A 17,299-nucleotide genomic window follows, 5' to 3' on the forward strand; every position below is an offset into this window, starting at 1 on the left:
AATTGCCATCAGCCAATCTCCTTCCATCTGACTGCTATCAAATAGTTGCTGTTGGAGACCAAGTTCAGGTGGCTATTAGATGAGAACAGGATTGGGAGTGTGATGCCTTCACAGTATGTCTAACAATCGCTGACTGGGCCTTTTTTGCCTTCTCATTCACTGCAGAAGTAACTGAAAGCAAGCATGCAGGTACAGTAAACAGTTAGGAAGGCAAATGGTATGTTGACCTTCATCACAACAGGAGTTGAGTTCAGGAGCAAGGATGCCATGCTGCAGCTTTACAAAGCCTTGGTGAGACCACACCTGGGGTATTGTGTGAAGTTTTGGTCTCATTATCTAAGAAAGGATATACTTGCCAGAATGGGAGGGCAGCAAAGGATCACCACACTGATCCCTGGAATGGCAGGATTGTCTTGTGAGGAGAGATTGGGTCAATTAAGGCTATATTCACTAGAATTTGAGAAGATTGAGAGGGGATCTCATTGAAATGTATAAAATTCTGATAGAATTGAACAGACTGGATGCAGGAATGTTATTTCCTCTGGGAAGAGGGTTTAGAACAAGTGATCACAGCCTCAGGATACAGAGAGGGCCATTTAGGGCTCAGATGAGGATCTCTCAGAGGATAATGAACCTATGGAATTGTTTTCCACAGAAAGCCGTGGAGGATAAATTACTGAATGTATTTAAGAAGGAAATAGATATATTTCTAGACTCTGAAGGTGTCCAGGACTATGAGAAGAGTGCTGGGGTATGGCATTGAGTTAGAGGATTAGCAATAATCATAGTGAATAACGGAACAGGCTTGTAGGGCTGAACTGCCTGTGCATGCTCGATTTTCTGTTTCTATCAATATTACAGTGACCACCCAAACAGTATGCAATCTCAAACTTTGGTTCCACCTGGCAGTTTTGATCATTCAATTCTACTGTTTTTGTCTTTTAATGGTAACTCATGTATTCAGACATACTGGGATCTTTCCCTGCGTTACACATCACATTCAACACATTTGCCCATTACACCCACATTTCATACATTTTCTCATTTTGTACACACCCACTTCCTATTTCAAATGAATGCACTTGTATCATTTTTCTGACTCCAGTCCTTTTCATATTTCAAGTACACGTGTACTTTTTCCAAGTTATGCCTGTCGCTCATGCTCTTTTCCAGTTTTACTATTATGTGATTGAGTCCTTTCGCTAGTTAGGCCATGGATGATCGTAGCGACTTGAACATGATACAGCGGTCTTTGAACTGCTGATACCATCCGGTATGTGTCTGGAGAAAAGTGTTCACCCAACTCATTAAAAGGTGCAGCCCAGTCATCTGAAATCTCTTTCTTAAACAAATTGTTTAGAAGCAGTGCCGCATTTTTCGTAGATGATTTTTATCTTTGGTTTTTATGTTTTGGTGAGTTAGCCAAGCACAAGATCTAATAGTGAGGATGAGACAACCACCATTGGTATAAGACCACAAGAACTACTTCTGAACTCACCATCAACACCAGATAAGTGGACTCAGCCTGTACCACCATCAACACCAGAGGAAAAGAAGTGGTACCACACACAGACTGTTCAGGCGGATCTTGTACCCATCAATGTGACTGGTATGATACATTCCTTTTCCTGTTTATTACAGACATATTGGTGGGTGGGATGGGAATCAGTGAGAAATGTAACAGAACTGTCAGGTTGGTCAGTGCAAGTATGGCTGGGAAGAAAATCAATCCATGCAGAGAAGAGCAGGGGATATACACTCATTGAGATCACAGGGCCTGCCTTTGATGCCCAAGGATCCCTGTTTGGGGACCCCTTCCCCCCACTGCCCCAGACTATGACAGCCTCAGTGAAGCCATGTCCATGGCGCTAGCAGCTTTCCCATGCGGTTGGGGAGTGAGAGGGGAAAGGGGGTGCCCTTTTTGCCACCAGAAAATGCTTTTGTCCAATAATCCTGCCACCTTGTCCACCACTGGGTGATGCCCCTGGTGAAAAGAATGGCTTGGGAAGCTCCCCACAGTTTTCCTTGCCTCCACTTCCATGTCCACAATCCCAGGGCCAGGAAAGTTTTGTCCTTGGAGTCAAACAGCTTCACCAAGCGTAGAGCTCATCAAAGCTATATATTGTCCTTATCCAGTTACCATGCACATGGATAGTCATCAGGAATGGTAATCCAAGCTGATCCAATTACTTCCCAGACTAGGAATCTTTACGAATATTTGCAGCAATCCAAATATTATCTTGGCTGGGATAAGTCCTGAGACCTATCCCACACTGGACAGGGTAATGAGCAACTGAAGCAGAGAGAGCTGTTCTTTGCAACAAGCAAGTCCTTGTCCAGCGTTACCAACTCCCCAGTGCATGGTAACTGGATAAATAGCCTGCTGCATATGACGAAAGATCACTTAAAGAGAAACACAAAGACCTCGGAAACACACAAACACACACCCTGGAGTTCCTTTGAAACAAGCAAGGAAAAGATTGGGGGATGACACTTGTGGAAAAATGGATGACTTGGAGGGAGATTAATTTGTTTTTATCTTTGTTCTTGTTCAGGGGAAGCCCTTGAGCGGCACGCAAACACACACCACTCTTTGTTCAACACAGAGACCGCGATGAACCCAAAGAGTACACTGAGGAGGAGACGAACAGTCACTGGCTTGCACGAGGCAGTTCAGCCTCAGCAAGGTGAGCAGCCTTGTTTGGTCAAATCCCAGGGGATTTATCCTGCTTCCTGCATGTTTAGGAGCAGAGAGGATCAATGTGCAGCTGAATCTGAGGGTAATTATTTTCTGTTGTTGATAGTTCCTTGCTGAAGGATCAGGACCCACTGCAAAAATGATGATCTGAGGAAAAAGTCAAATTTGTGTTTGTCTTATAGAATTCAAATAGTGACTACAATTTAGTTTAATTTGGAACAAAAGTGGTGTAGTATTAGTTTGTGCAGAGAGATGCATCAGAGTAATTCCTCCTCCGCCTTTGAGTATCATGCCCTAAGTGGATGATGGTGGCCATAAATTTCCATTGGACTCCTTCACGATTATACTTGGCAAAGTATCGTAGTAGTTTGCGATTTCCTTCTGCAGTATGGCTGAGCAGGAAACTCAAACTCCCTTACCCCCTGCCATCAAGCCTGTCGAAAGGATTTACAGGCTGATAATCAACCTGTTTGGCCACATTACGGACAGATTTGGCCATCAAGTCCTGAAATGGGACTTAAATCTGGAACTTCTGACCCGGAGGTAGGGATGCCACCACCATCTGTCTTTTTAATCAGAGTTGCACCCTTTCTAAAATACATACCAAGTCTCAGTGGAATTGGCATTGTGCTCAGCCCCCAGAACTGGAGACAAAAAGATAGCATATCAATGGCAAAGGCACTTATTGCTTGATATAACTGTCAGGGTGGAGCTTGTTCACAGACTTTTCATCCATTCATAATTTGCCATCATCTACAGTGGGCTGTAGGCATCTCCATCTGTTCAGTGTATTTCTGGGTGCGAGTGTCATTTCACCCTCTATCCAATTCCTGATGTTGTCCACCCATTCAGTCCTTCTCCAACCTGATCTGTTCTTTCTTGATGTTTCACCTTCTATTTTCACCAAAACTCCACTCTCACTTTCTACTTCTATACTTCAGCTGAAACTCTAAGAGACCTGGGACACTGATTTTCTTGTGGACAATCTCATTGTTTCTTCACTTTGTCCAAAAGACCTTTTGGTAGAGCCATATTTCAAAAGCTGTAACCTCCTTGCTATCAGTCTTAATGAGGGTTTGACTCTTGGTTTGTTCTCATTGGAACGACGGAGGTTGAGGAGCGACCTGTTAGAAGTCTACAAGATTATGAGAGGCATGGACGGAATGGATAGTCAGAACCTTTTTCCTAGGGTGGAAGAGTCAATTACTAGATGGCACAAGGTTTAAGGAGATGTATGAGGCAGATCTTTTACACAGGGAGATGAGTGCCTGGAACTCATTGCTGGGGGAGATAGTGGAAGCAGTAGTGACTTTTAAGGGGCGTCTTGGCAAATACATGAATAGAATGGGAATAGAGGGATATGTTCCCTGAAAGGGTAGGGGGTTTTAGTTCAGTCGGGCAGCATGTTCGGCTCAGACTCGGAAGGCCGAAGGGCCTGTTCCTGTGCTGTAATTGTCTTTGTTCTTTGTTCATTCTGTTGACAATTTTGGAGTGACAATTTTTGCTAATCTAGTCCTGCTTCATTTGTGTTCATTTTCAATCTTATCAATTGAAACTGATTGACATAGGCAATGGTTGTGGAGTGGATTGTCACACTGCCCTCACCACGACTGCTCATCGATGATGTTTCATTGTTGATGCTTAATCCAAACTTCAGACTTGACTTCCTCAGCTCGTCAGCTTTCCTGAATGTGTTTGGCTGTCCTTGGCCATAAGAAAACTCATCAGCATATCAGATGTTCCAGACTTTACCCGATCACAAATCCAAGTTGAAACATCACTTTGCGCAGTGCGACTGGAGAGAACCTTTCTCAGTTGTGTCAGTGGTACGCATTGTCAGTTATCAAACAGCTCCAGCATTGCTCTGTTACACACAACCTTGCAAATGTCAAATGCCTCGCTTCCTACTGTTCCTGGGCCTCTGACTGTGCTAGTTCAGACGCAGTATCAAAAAAAGCAGTATCTGGAGCTGGATCGTAAATGTATCTATTTACCATCATATAGGATAGAAATCCAAATTAGTGCTTAATACACGTCTACAACATTCATCCCATTTTCACAAAGACAGGTTATTTCTTTTTAATGATTTAACACCAATGTAAAAATAATGTAATGTAAGCACATTAAACATTTTCATGTAGACTTTGACAGTCAACAGCAAAACAAAAATCAAATATTGCATTCAAATGTGTTGCTGGAACAATTCAATCCAATATTTGTATCTTTTCTGTTTGCTTTTCTCTTTGTTTCTTTATTTCCTTTATATTAACTGTGACCAATAGAAGCATTCCGCTGTCTTTCCCCATCTGGGAAACACTCAATCACAACTTCAAAATTCATAGACCCAGAACCTGCACAGAGTGGCAGTGTCCATCGGAACTAGTGTCTGAACTATCAATCTCCGTCAGATTGCCACTCTCCACAGATTTACTCTTGCTGTAATTGCAGTTCCTGTCCTGCCCAACCTTCCACACTCAGGCAGCATCAGTGCAGCGTAACTGGGGTGCAGAGATGTAAGGAATACCCCTTTTTTATGGCAGTATCATAGTCATAGAAACCCTACAGTGCAGAAAGAGGCCATTTGGCCCATCGAGTCTGCACTGACCACAATCCCACCTAGGCCCTATCCCCATTTCCCCACATATTATACCGCTAATCCCTCATGGTAGGTTGGTAGAGAAGATTAAAGCTCATGAGATACGTGGCGAGGTATCTAGATGGGTCGAGAACTGGCTTGCAAAGAGGAGGCAGAGAGTAGTAGTGGAGGGGTCCTTTTCTAGCTGGAGGTCTGTCACTAGTGGTGTGCCGCAGGGCTCAGTACTGGGACCTCTTCTCTTTGTAGTGTATATAAATGATTTGGAAGAGGGCGTAGGTGGTGTGATCAGCAAATTTGCTGATGGCTGGATTGGCGGGCAGTGAGGAGCAGTGTCTGGCAATACAACGAGATATTGATAGGCTGGTATATTGGGCAGATACATGGCAAATGGAGTTTAATCCGGATAAATGTGAGGTGATGCATTTTGGCCGGAATAATGTAGGCGGGGGGTTATATGATAAAGGGTAAGCCCAGAAGGAGTAGAGAATTGCAGTGAGACCTGGGGGTGCAAGTGCACAAGTCTTTGAAGGTGGCAGTGCAAATGGAGAATGTGGTGAAGAAAGCCTATGGTATGTTAACCTTTCTAGGAAGGGGTATAGAATGTAAGAGCTGAAGTCTAATGTTGCAGTTGTACAGAACATCGGTTAGGCCGCATTTAGAGTACTGAGTCCAGTTCTGGTCACCTTACTACCAGAAGGACGTGGAGACTCTGGAGAGAGTGCAGAGCAGGTTTACCAGGATGTTGCCTGGTATGGAAGGATCGGGGTATGAGGAAAGATTGAATAAATTGGGGCTCTTTTCCCTTGAAAGACGGCGACTGAGGGGGGATCTAATAGAGGTATATAAGATTATGAAGGGTATAGATAGAGTAAACAGAGGTAAGCTATTTCCTATGATAGAGACACACAGGACAAGGGGCCATGGGCTTAAGGTGAGGGAGGAGAGGTATAACACAGATATTAGAGGGAGGTTTTTCACACAGAGGGTAGTGGGGGTATGGAATGCTCTGCCAAGTAAGGTGGTGGAGGCAAACATGCTAGAGTTGTTTAAGAGTAACTTAGACAGGCACATGAGTGGGTTGGAGATGGGTGGATATAGGAGATTGTTTTAAATAAGGGTCATTAGCATTGGGGCATCCCTGGTAAGGTAAATGGATATGGTACAATAATAATGTTTTTTTTTCCCTTTTCATTCACAGGTTTTAAGTTGGTCCACCTTGTGTCCAACGAAGGGCATACACACGATGGGTCGTACTTGGGCTGCTCTTGGTTGTTCGAGATTGGCCTAGTGCTTCATGTCGTTAGTGTGTGCTTAAACTGGACCAGATACTGGGCAAGATGACAGCTCAGTGACTATCACTGATTGCTGTGCAGACACATGGATTTGGGCCGGTGTCTGTGGGAGTTTGCGCATTCTCCCCGTGCTTGCGTGGGTTTTCTCCGGGTGCTCCGGTTTCCTCCCACACCCCAAAGATGTGCTGTTAGGCTGACTGGCAGTAATAAATTGTCCCTAAATTAGTTTCCCTCAGTGTGGATGGCCATAAAACATTCGATAAGGGTCATGGGTGGAGAGGGGGACTGGTGGTGTTAAGATGGCGGCGCGGGCTTGTTGGGCCGAAGGGCCTGTTTCCCGGGCTGTTTTTGTTCTTTGTTTTTTGTTCTAATCTACACATCTCAGGACATTAAGAGGCAATTTTAGCATGGCCAATCAACCTAACCCACACATCTTTGGAATGTGGGAGGAAACCAGAGCACCCGGAGGAAACCCACGCAGACACGAGGAGAATGTGCAAACTCCACACAGACAGTGCCCCAAGTTGGGAATCGAAGTCAGGTCCCTGGAGCTGTGAAGCAGCAGTGCTAACCATTGTGCTACCATGCCTCCCATGTAGCTACTGTGAAGGGGATATTTAAAGAATGTGAGGCATGGAAGGTGGTGTACCTAATGGAGAGGGTAGGTGGGAAGGGACCCAGAGTGGGATGGGTCTTGGAGGAGCTGGGGGGGGTCCCCAGTGTGGGCATGGGAGTCCCAGATAAGGTGGAGTAGGGGGAGGGGCGAAGAGGTTCCCAGAGCAGACTTGAGAGGGGAGGGGAGTTGAGCCAGAAAGGAAGAGGATGAGGACAGGGGTAGACTTGAGGGGACATCAGGCCAGGAGGGGGGTCTGATTGGAGCCAGAGAGGTCGTCAAGGCAGACCGGCAGGAGGTGTGGGCCACTAGGGGAATGGTGTGGTGAGTCCCCGGCAGGGATGAGTCTGGGTTTTTAGATAGTTACCCTTGCATTAGAAGGGATTTTCTTCTTTCTAACTGCATCAAAGGAACTCTCGGTAAAATTGGCAGAAGCATCTGAAGTTAATGATTTAAATCATCTCTCAGATGGTTCTCAGAAAGAACTCTCACAACACCAGGTTAAAGTCCAACAGGTTTATTTGATAGTAAACGCCGGCATCTCCACATCTGATGGTTCTCAGCCCAGAGGAACTTAACACTTCTGGGTAATTGCCGTGTAAACCCTTATGTGGGAACATCATGGAGGGATTCCTCAGTACATCATTGGGGTATCTGTCAAATGTGACACTAGGAGGCCCGGAAAGGTATGGGCCATATTACTTTCATGCTTTGTTGTATTGGCTCAGCCTTTACAAACCTCCCTTCCATGCAATCACTCAATATGTACAGTGCTTAAATAGTGCTGATGCTGTAATGGTCTGCCATCTACAGGCCATTGACACATATCACAGCTTCAACTGGTTTGTATTCAGCAAAGCCACAGTATCCTACTATAGAATCCTAGAATTCCCACATTGCAGAAGGAGACCATTGGGCCCATCAATTCTGCACCAACTCTCCTCCAGAGCATTTTTCCCAAGCCCTATCCCCATAACCCCATGTATTTACCCACTTATCCTCCTAACCTACACATCTTTGGACTGTGGGAGAAAACTGGAGTACGCGGAGGAAATCCGTGCAGACACTGGGAGAATGTGCAAACTCCACACAAACAGTCACCCAAGACTAGAATCTCTGGCACTGTGTGGCAGCAATACTAACCACTCTGCAACGTGCCACTCTTTGCCCAGTTATCCACCACAGAGGCTGCAGTATGGTTGATAGACTGTGGTTGACTTTCAGAGGGGTAGGTTGAAGACCTTGCATGATGCTGTGTTATGTATTCACCAGTTTATTGTATACTTTATAGATCTGAATTATTCCAGGGCAATGAGATCTGTTCTAAATCTACAAAAGGTTTATTTATATTACATTTGAGAGAGGACAGCAGGTATGTGCTCTGTGATACCATTTGGTTATGTATCACCTTGCCCAGCAAGAGAGAAGGAGAAATGTCAGCCATTGTATTACACTGTATCTTGGTGATATATTTCCAGCTGATTGGCTGGAAATATGTGGAAGCAAATGCATCATGTGAAGTTACATTCACTGACCTTGACCATTATGAAATCATTAGGCTTTTGCAGCAATACTGTCAGGCCCTCTGCACTATATTCCAGGAACCAATTTCCCTGGTCAACTGCTCATATTCTGTTCTGAATGTTTGCCTTGAGGGTATCCTAGCCCCTTTAGAACTTAGATCTCTCTTCCCCATCAACCTCCAACACTAAGCCTGTAGCACTGCGTCCCATGAATATAGGAGTCTTTACCTTGCTTCTCTATTTGTATACCTCCTACTTGCAGACAGTTTGTTGCAGCGCCTATTCTCTGAATGCAGTTCCCCTTTAAAAGGGTCAGACTATCAGAAGCACAGGTTATTTGCACCAGATACTGCCAGCGCATGACACTTGGTCCGCTGCTGAGTGCTTAGGCAGCTAACAATGGGGGCCCTGCTCGGACTAACACTATAATGAAGAGACAGTTCCAGGTTTATATGCTTCCTACCACAACAGGAAGCAATCATGACCCCACCCCACCCCCCACCACCCAGCTCAAAAATGGCTGTAATCAATATTTACCCCAAACTCCTGTCATTTTTGCTGAGTAATTCAAAGAAAAGAATTGTTGCATTGGACAAAGTTGGGCATTGCACTGTGATTTCAAAAAGAAAGTCTGAGACCTTCGATTTATTCATGTTTCAGTGGCTCTTACTTGCACCTTTCACGGAAAGTTTACTTTTTATTAGATCAACAGCGCCAACTACAGTCACAATACATTTTATAACATGCCAACCATACACTGTTTTAACATATCATAGATAATTCATGGCTTGTATGAACCTCAGTTACAAAGTGCTATTGTTGCTATTATTGCTTTGTTAAGTGCTTTGCTGTTGAAGTAGAACAAAGTTCTACTTCATTTTTAGTGTGGCGCTCCTTTGAAATAGTTTAAATGAAATAATCCAGTATTACTAACATTTACTTGGGCTTCCTGCAACAAATTTAAATGTGTCAGAAGCAACATTTCAATTTTTTGTGTCAATTGGAAACATTGACAAGAGTTCTGTAAATTGTAGGACACAAGCTCTTCTATTAATTCATGTTATTTGATCTGTGTACAAAGTTCATCAGATCAACATTTTCTAAAGTGTAGTGATTATCATGTTTGCCTCACACGCACAAGATCCCCAATTTGAAACCGGTTAGTAACATTATGGGACAGCATGGTGGCACAGTGGTTAGCACTGCTGCTGCACAGTGCAAAGGACCCAGGTTCAATTCCTGGCTTGGGTCACTGTGCAGAATCTGCACATTCTCCCTGTGTTTGGATGGTTTTCTTCTGGGTGTTCCAGTTCCTCATATGGTCCAAAAGATGTGCTGGTTAGGTGCATTGGTTATGTTAAATCATCCCTCAGTGTACCTGAACAGGCGTCAGAGTGAGACAGCTGGGGGATTTACAAAATAACTTCATTGCAGTGTTAATGAAAGCCTACTTGTGACATTAATAAGTAAACTTTTAAAAAAATTCTTCTTCCATTCTAGGCTCTTCGACAGAATGTTCCCTCTCTCCCCAACTGCCAATGAGTGCAGAGGCAGCCCCACGTCTCTTTACTTTTGATGAAGATATGAATATTACCAATGGGAAAAGGGATGCAGTCAGCAACCTTGGAACAGGGCAATCTTTCCCTCCAACGCTCAGGAAGGTACATAGTGATCTGGGTCAGATTAACAACCCAAATCTATCTCAATCTTCAGGGAATATCACATTCACGATGAACAGTACATCAATGGTGCACACATCTTTAAGCGAACATAGTTTCTCTTCACTTAATTCTTCATGGGATCAAATGAGAGGAATCACTTTTTCTTCTTCCTGGAATAATTCAAGTGGTGTAGATGCACCAAACTCTGTGTCAACAGAAGCCATGCATGTTGATGGATGTGCTCTAGGTACATTCAGTCAGACTCAACACAACGGCCAGTCTCACACACAACAAGCAGTTTCTTCCCCAGCTCAAAAACAACTGGTGCCTCACACTACCACACCCAATCCAGGAGAACCATGTCATTGTTCAGACAACCGGATGGAGGGTCATCATATATCCAGCGGAGCTTGCAATGGCAGCAATTACATCTGTGCTCCTCAGATTTCGGACACGGCCCTGTCTGTGTCACTTCAATGCTTGAAACATTCCTCACAATGTGACTCAGAACTATCACTGAACACAGGCTCCCATTCAGACTGCAATGTTGCATTATCAACCTTTTTTCCGGGGGAAGGCCAAACACAAAATACCAGAGGTCCTCTGTTTGGATCTTTCATACCAGGTCGAGGGGAAACATCAGTGAAAGCTCAGAACCTTAAGGATATAAGAACCAACCACGAACGAATTATCGTTTACACAACCAATGACCCAGATGAAGAAAAAAGCTCAAACCTGGAATTGTCAGGGCATTCTAATACTGAGGCTTGCAAGTTCCGTGAGAGATCGCTGTCAACCCCAACAGATTCTGGATCATGTTGTTCATCAGAGGCTGTAAGATGCTATGAGTCCAAGAGTTATGAGCACTCCCGGCGTCATAGCGAGAATTACATCATGCGTTATCCAAGTGCCAGCTCGGAGGACAGCCAAAGCACTGAGAATGTATCTGTGATAACAGATCAAGAGGGATCACAGAAAACAAGGACTCGCTCAAGAAGTATCTCTCTGAAAAAGCCAAAGAAGAAGCCTATTCCACCAGTGCGTAGCGTCTCTCTGAAGAAACATGGAATTAATCTTAATCTTGGGGGAACTGCACCAAACATCTCACCTGGAGAAAATAGACCTTCAAAGCTCTTTATCCCTTCAGAGAAGCAAGTGGCTGAAGGCGAATCAATGGACACCAATGAATCAGATGCTCATTCTACTTCTGTTACACCCACACTGAGAAATGGAGAACCTATTCGGTACCCAGAACATTGGTTCCTTAATGACTGGAAATCCAATGATCCATACAGATCATTATCAAATTCTAGTACTGCCACAGGTATAACTGTCATTGAATGTACAAAGTCTCGGGGCAGTTCTGAATCCTTAACATCTCCATCTATTTCGAGAGCTACAACACCATCCCAATTATCTGTGGAGGCTGAATCTAAAATGTCTTCTCCTGGGAAGCTTCCTGGCCTGATGTCACCATCCAGTGGTTACTCAAGTCAGTCAGAAACTCCAACATCTGCTTTCCCTATGTCTGTTTATCAAGGTCATGTACCACAGCCAGTTGGCAAAGCAAAACCCAAGGTGCCAGAGCGGAAGTCTTCATTGCAGCCAACTTCCCCAAGTGAGAAGAGCCCAAAGTCAAAGCGAGTCTTCGATCTGCCCATTTCTCCACCTCCTCATTTGGATCTGTCAGGACTTAAGCTATCTTTTAAAAGCAAATCCAAAGCTAGCAGGCGGCATTCTGATTCCTCGAATAGCACTAAACCTAGCCAGAAACATAGCCCTAACCAACCTTCTATGCCTGTCATAACACAGACTGTTTTGGAATCAGTCCGTCTACGCTCAGTCAGCAGATCTGAAACTGAGGATAACGCAGAAATTTTAAACACACCACAGGAAGCCCACGTTGAATCCTCTGAAACAGTTCAGAAAAAAATCCGACCACCTGTTCCTGGAAAGCCACCAATGTCGAAGAGGCCTTTGAGTATTATGCTGAAGAGTTCTCCCACTGAGCCAACCATCCCTGTAGCTTCAGCACTTTCAGAGACACCTTCAAGGAAAGGTTTTGCCACAGTCTTTAGAAAGGTTGGCGTAAAGAAACAGGAGTCTGTGGAAGAAGTAGCAAATCAGAAACCTTTGGCATCACAGGAAACTGCATCCCATCCACCCTACTACCTTCAAAGTAACCACATGGGTAACAAACAAGTAAAAGGAACTCCAGCCACTACAGATGAGAGCCAAAGGCTAACCAAGAATTCCACTCAATATACTGAGAAGAAGAAAACTAAGACTCCACCCCCTGTCCCTAAGAAACCAAATGTGCTGATTGTACCAACTCATACAGCACACATACTCGTAGTCAAAGAGAGATCAAAGCGGAGTCCACTACATAGCCCAGCTGCCACTCCAGATTCCAACAGTGCCAATGTTTCATTTGCCAGTGTTACATTTGAAAAAGATTTAGAAGCGACCAATGTGATTGCATCACATGATCAGAACGTTGATCCAAGCACAGAGTCTGTACAAAGAACCAGCATTCACTTTGAGGGAAACAGGAATAAAGAGTACAATGATGGACATGGACCATGTCAAAATATAATACTGAGCACTGCTCAAGGTCAGAATCCTACAGGTAAGTGAGAAGTCAAAATCAAAACTGGTCCTTTACAAATTTAAAATTAGCAAATTTCCTGCTGCTATTCCTGCCATTGTTAATGGTTTGACCTGGGAAATTAGGAATTAGAAAATTCAATTTGCATTACTCAGATTGCCAGAGACTTTATGCTTTGGTATAGCTTCTGGTAGGTAGGGACCGCTGGTGAAGGGGACACTCACCTCAGGCAGGTGGGTAATATACTTAAACAATAATTTTGTGGTGGAAACATTGCCATACAAAATTATGTCATCTGCTAACAGAACATTTGATGCTAAGAGGCAGCGTAAAGTTGACCACTCAGAGACAATAAGGGTCAGCTGTGCCCTGAAAGCAGGCTCCATCTCCTTGTGGCTAAGCAGTAATGATGGCTTATAAGGAGGATGTTGTGGAGAAGCACAGTATGTCATCTTCCTTAAACCCATCCACACCTCCACTGGCACCAAAATTGTTTGGGGTCCTGGAATTCCATCATTTCCAGCTCTGACAAAGGATCATCCAGACTCGAAACATTGGCTCTATTCTTTCTGCACAGTTGCTGTCAGGCCTGCTGAGATTTTCTAGCACTTTCTGTTTTTGTTTCAGAATCCAGCATCCGCAGGAATTTACTTTTATCGATCATTTGTGTGTTGCTCTCCATTAAATCTTGCCTGTCACAGCTTGATTCCTCCCACTTCAGTTTTGGCAAAGGCTGAATTTATTTGAGCTGCCTTATCAGCAGATCCAAAAGCAGTTAGAATTTCAGTCACCCTATTCTGGCACTCCTTGCTAATTCTCTTAGACCATAAGACATAGAAGCAGAAGTAGGCCGTTCAGCCCATTGAGCCTGCTCTGCTGTTCAATGCGATCTTGGCTGATATGATAATCTTGAACTTAATTTACCCCTTTCCCCTAAAAACTCTTGATTCTGTTACTGTCTATCTTAGCCTTGAACATAATTAATGGCCCAGCCTCTACAGCTCTCTGCACCAGATTTGCTTTCCCCTTCTTGAATCTTTGCTGATTCTGCTTAATTATATTATGTATTTCTAAATGCTTTGCCATTATATCCATTATAACGGACACAAAGCACATTCCCTCTGACAGATGTTGAGTTAACTGGCCTATAATTACCAGTTTTTTGTCTCCCTCCCTTTCTGAATAGGATGTTACATTGGCAGTTTTCCAATCCTTTGGGATTTTTCCATGATTTAAGGATTCTTGGAAGATTACTACCAGTACATCTGCTATTTTTGTAGTTACTTCCTTTAATAACGTGGGATGCAGTTCATCAAGTCCAGGAGACTTTAGCCCCAGTAATTTCCCTAGTACTTTTCCTCTAATAATAGTTATTGTATTTATTTCCTCCTTGCCTTTTGCCCTTAGATTATTGAGCATTTTTGGAATGTTATTAGTGCCTTTCACCATGATGCCGATGCAAGATATTTATTTAACTCCTCTGCTATTTCCTGATTCTCCATTACTATTTCCCCAGTCTCATTTGCGATCTCTATACACTTTGACCTCTCTTCCCTTTTATGCTTCACTGACATGTAACTTTTTTCAACTCGCATCTATCCAAATTTGTACCTGAAGCTGTAGAATGAATGAGCTTCAAAACAAATTGATGCAAATGACAGACATCTTGTTGAATCATTCTAAGACCCACCACGTCAAAAGTGAAGTGTTGCTATTTTGTTTTAACTTATTGGATATTTCCTTAACTCTTTTCCTGCCTTTAAATAACATTGTTTAATTGTGATGTGGAGATGCCACCATTGGATTGGGGTAAACACAATAAGAAGTCTCACAACACCAGGTTAAAGTTCAACAGGTTTATTTGGTAGCAAAAGCCACTAGCTTTCAGAACGCTTGCTGCTCCTTCATCAGGTAACGAAGGAGCAGCCAGCGCTCCGAAAGCCAGTGCCTTATGCTACCAAAGAAACCTGTTGGATTTTAACCTGGCATTGTGAGACTTATTACATTGTTTAATTGACCATGGGGCAGGTGCAAGAGTAGAGAAATATGTTGTACAGACGCTCATGAAGAAAGGTGAGGGACGGAAATAAGGGAATTATTGACCACTTAGCCTTACATTAGTTGTTGGGAAATTGCTAGAGTCTATCGTTAAAGATAGAGTGATTGAACACTTTGAAAATGTTCAGTGTATCAGAGCAAACCAGAATGGATTTGCAAGGGATAGGTTATGCTGACAAACATTTTTTTTTGAAGAGGTGGCTAAAGTAATGGGGATTGTCAGTGAATGGTATTTTAGTGGATGCCCAGAAGGCATTTGATAAGCCCTTCATAAGAGCAGTTAACTAATGTTGAAATTTATGGAATTGAAGGTAGAATTGAATTTCCTGGACAGGGAATTCATTGAATGGTTGGAGACAGAGAGAAGGGATAATGGCAGGATGTGACTGGATCTGAGTTGGATCCTTACCAATTCACTGCAATCATTAGTTTTTTTTTGTATTCGTTCATGGGACATGGGCATTGCTAGCTGTCCAGCATTTATTGCCCATTCCGAATTGCCCAGTTGAGAGTCAGCCACACATTGCTGTGGCTCTGGTGTCACATGTAGGCCAGACCACGTAAGGACGGCAGATTTCCTTCCCTAAAGGACATTAGTGAACCAGATGGGTTTTCCCAGTGATTGACAATGGTTTCATGGCCATCAGTAGGCTCTTAATTCCAGATGTTTTTTATTGGATTCAGATTCTGCTATGTGCTGTGGTAGTTTTTGAACTTGGGTCCCCAGAACATAAGCTGAGTTTCTGGATTGTTAGCCTAGCGATTATACGACTAGTCCATAGCCTCCCCTCCATGACTTAGATAATGGGATAGAAAATGCTTATCCGTTTGCTGATGACACATAGACAGGTGGAATTGTAAGCAGTATAGATGGAAATATAAAATTACAGTGAGGTAATGATAGATTAAGTGAAATGGTCAAAACTGTGGTAAATGGATTCTAATGTACGCAAATGTAAGGTCATCAAACTCAGATTTGAGAAGAATCAAAAACTGTGGAGGTCCAAAGAGACTTGTGAGTCCAGGTCCATAGGTGATCAAAACGTCATGAAGAGGTACAGGAAATGATAAAAAAAAGAGTAATGGAATACTGGCCTTTATATCAATAGAATGAGAATTCCACAGGACGGAAGTCATTTACCAGCCCTGGTTAAACCACACCTGGCATACAATAACCTCCTCTGCACTCCCTCCAAGGCCAAAATATCCTTGCATAAGTGCGGCACCCAAAATTGCACACAGTACTCCAGCTGTGGCCTCACCAATGCCCTATACAGCTGCAGCAAGACCTCTCTACTTTTATATTCAATCCCCCTCGCTATGAAGGCCAGCATCCCATTCACCTTCCTGACCACCTGCTGCACCTGCAAGCTGGGTTTTTGCGACTCATGCACAAGGACCCCGAGGTCCCTCTGCACCGTCGCCTGCTGCAGTTTTTCGCCACGTAAGTAATAATCCTTCCTACCATTATTCCTACCAAAGTGGACCACCTCGCACTTGCCAACATTAAATTCCATTTGCCATTTCCTGGCCCATTCGCCCAGCCTATCTAGATCCTTCTGCAGACTCTCCACACCCTCCGCACAATTTGCCGTTCCACCAATCTTGGTGTCATCAGCAAATTTCGACACCCTGCACTCGGTTCCCTCCTCCAGATCATCTATATAAATGGTAAATAGCTGAGGCCCCAGCGCCGACCCCTGGGGCACTCCACTAGTCACCATCCGCCAATCTGAATAGCACCCATTGACCCCCACTCTCTGCCTCCTATTTGACAACCAGTCCTCTATCCACGCTAACACCCTACCCCCAACTCCATGCCCCCTGACCTTCTGCAATAACCTCTTGTGAGGTACCTTGTCAAACGCCTTCTGAAAATCAAGTTTACTAGGCTGATGCCGGAGTTGAGGGGGTTGAGCTATGAGGAGAGGCTGAATAAATTAGGCTTGTACTCTTTAGAGTTTAGAAGAATGCGGGGAGATCTCATTGAGACGTATAAGATGATGAATGGGATGGATAGGATAGAGGTGGAGAGACTCTTCCCGCTCAGAAAGGATAGTAGGACTAGGGGGCACAGCCTCAAGATAAAGGGGGGGCGGTTTAGAACGGAGTTGAGGAGGAACTTCTTCACTCAAAGGGTGGTGAATCTCTGGAATTCTCTGCCCGTTGAAGTGGTGGAGGCTATCTCGCTAAATATTTTTAAGACACGGGTTAATGGGTTTTTGATAAGAGAGGGGATTAAGGGTTATG

General features: G+C 43.9%; 1 protein-coding gene across 3 annotated transcripts in view; it reads left to right on the forward strand.

Annotated features, from left to right (window-relative positions):
• nhsl2 (NHS-like 2) overlaps positions 1-17,299 on the forward strand; it is a 288,523-nt gene that overhangs the window by 264,630 nt on the left and 6,594 nt on the right. For all 3 annotated transcript variants that reach the window (XM_080187560.1, XM_080187561.1, XM_080187562.1), the window contains exons 4-6: positions 1,423-1,609; positions 2,556-2,687; positions 10,223-13,012. In XM_080187560.1, coding sequence (XP_080043686.1) covers positions 1,423-1,609; positions 2,556-2,687; positions 10,223-13,012 — 3,109 coding nt within the window. The remainder of the gene's footprint in view (positions 1-1,422; positions 1,610-2,555; positions 2,688-10,222; positions 13,013-17,299) is intronic.

This window comes from Carcharhinus amblyrhynchos, chromosome 4 (genome assembly GCF_965287045.1).
Source record: "Carcharhinus amblyrhynchos chromosome 4, sCarAmb.v2.hapA, whole genome shotgun sequence".
Taxonomy (NCBI): Eukaryota; Metazoa; Chordata; class Chondrichthyes; order Carcharhiniformes; family Carcharhinidae; genus Carcharhinus; species Carcharhinus amblyrhynchos.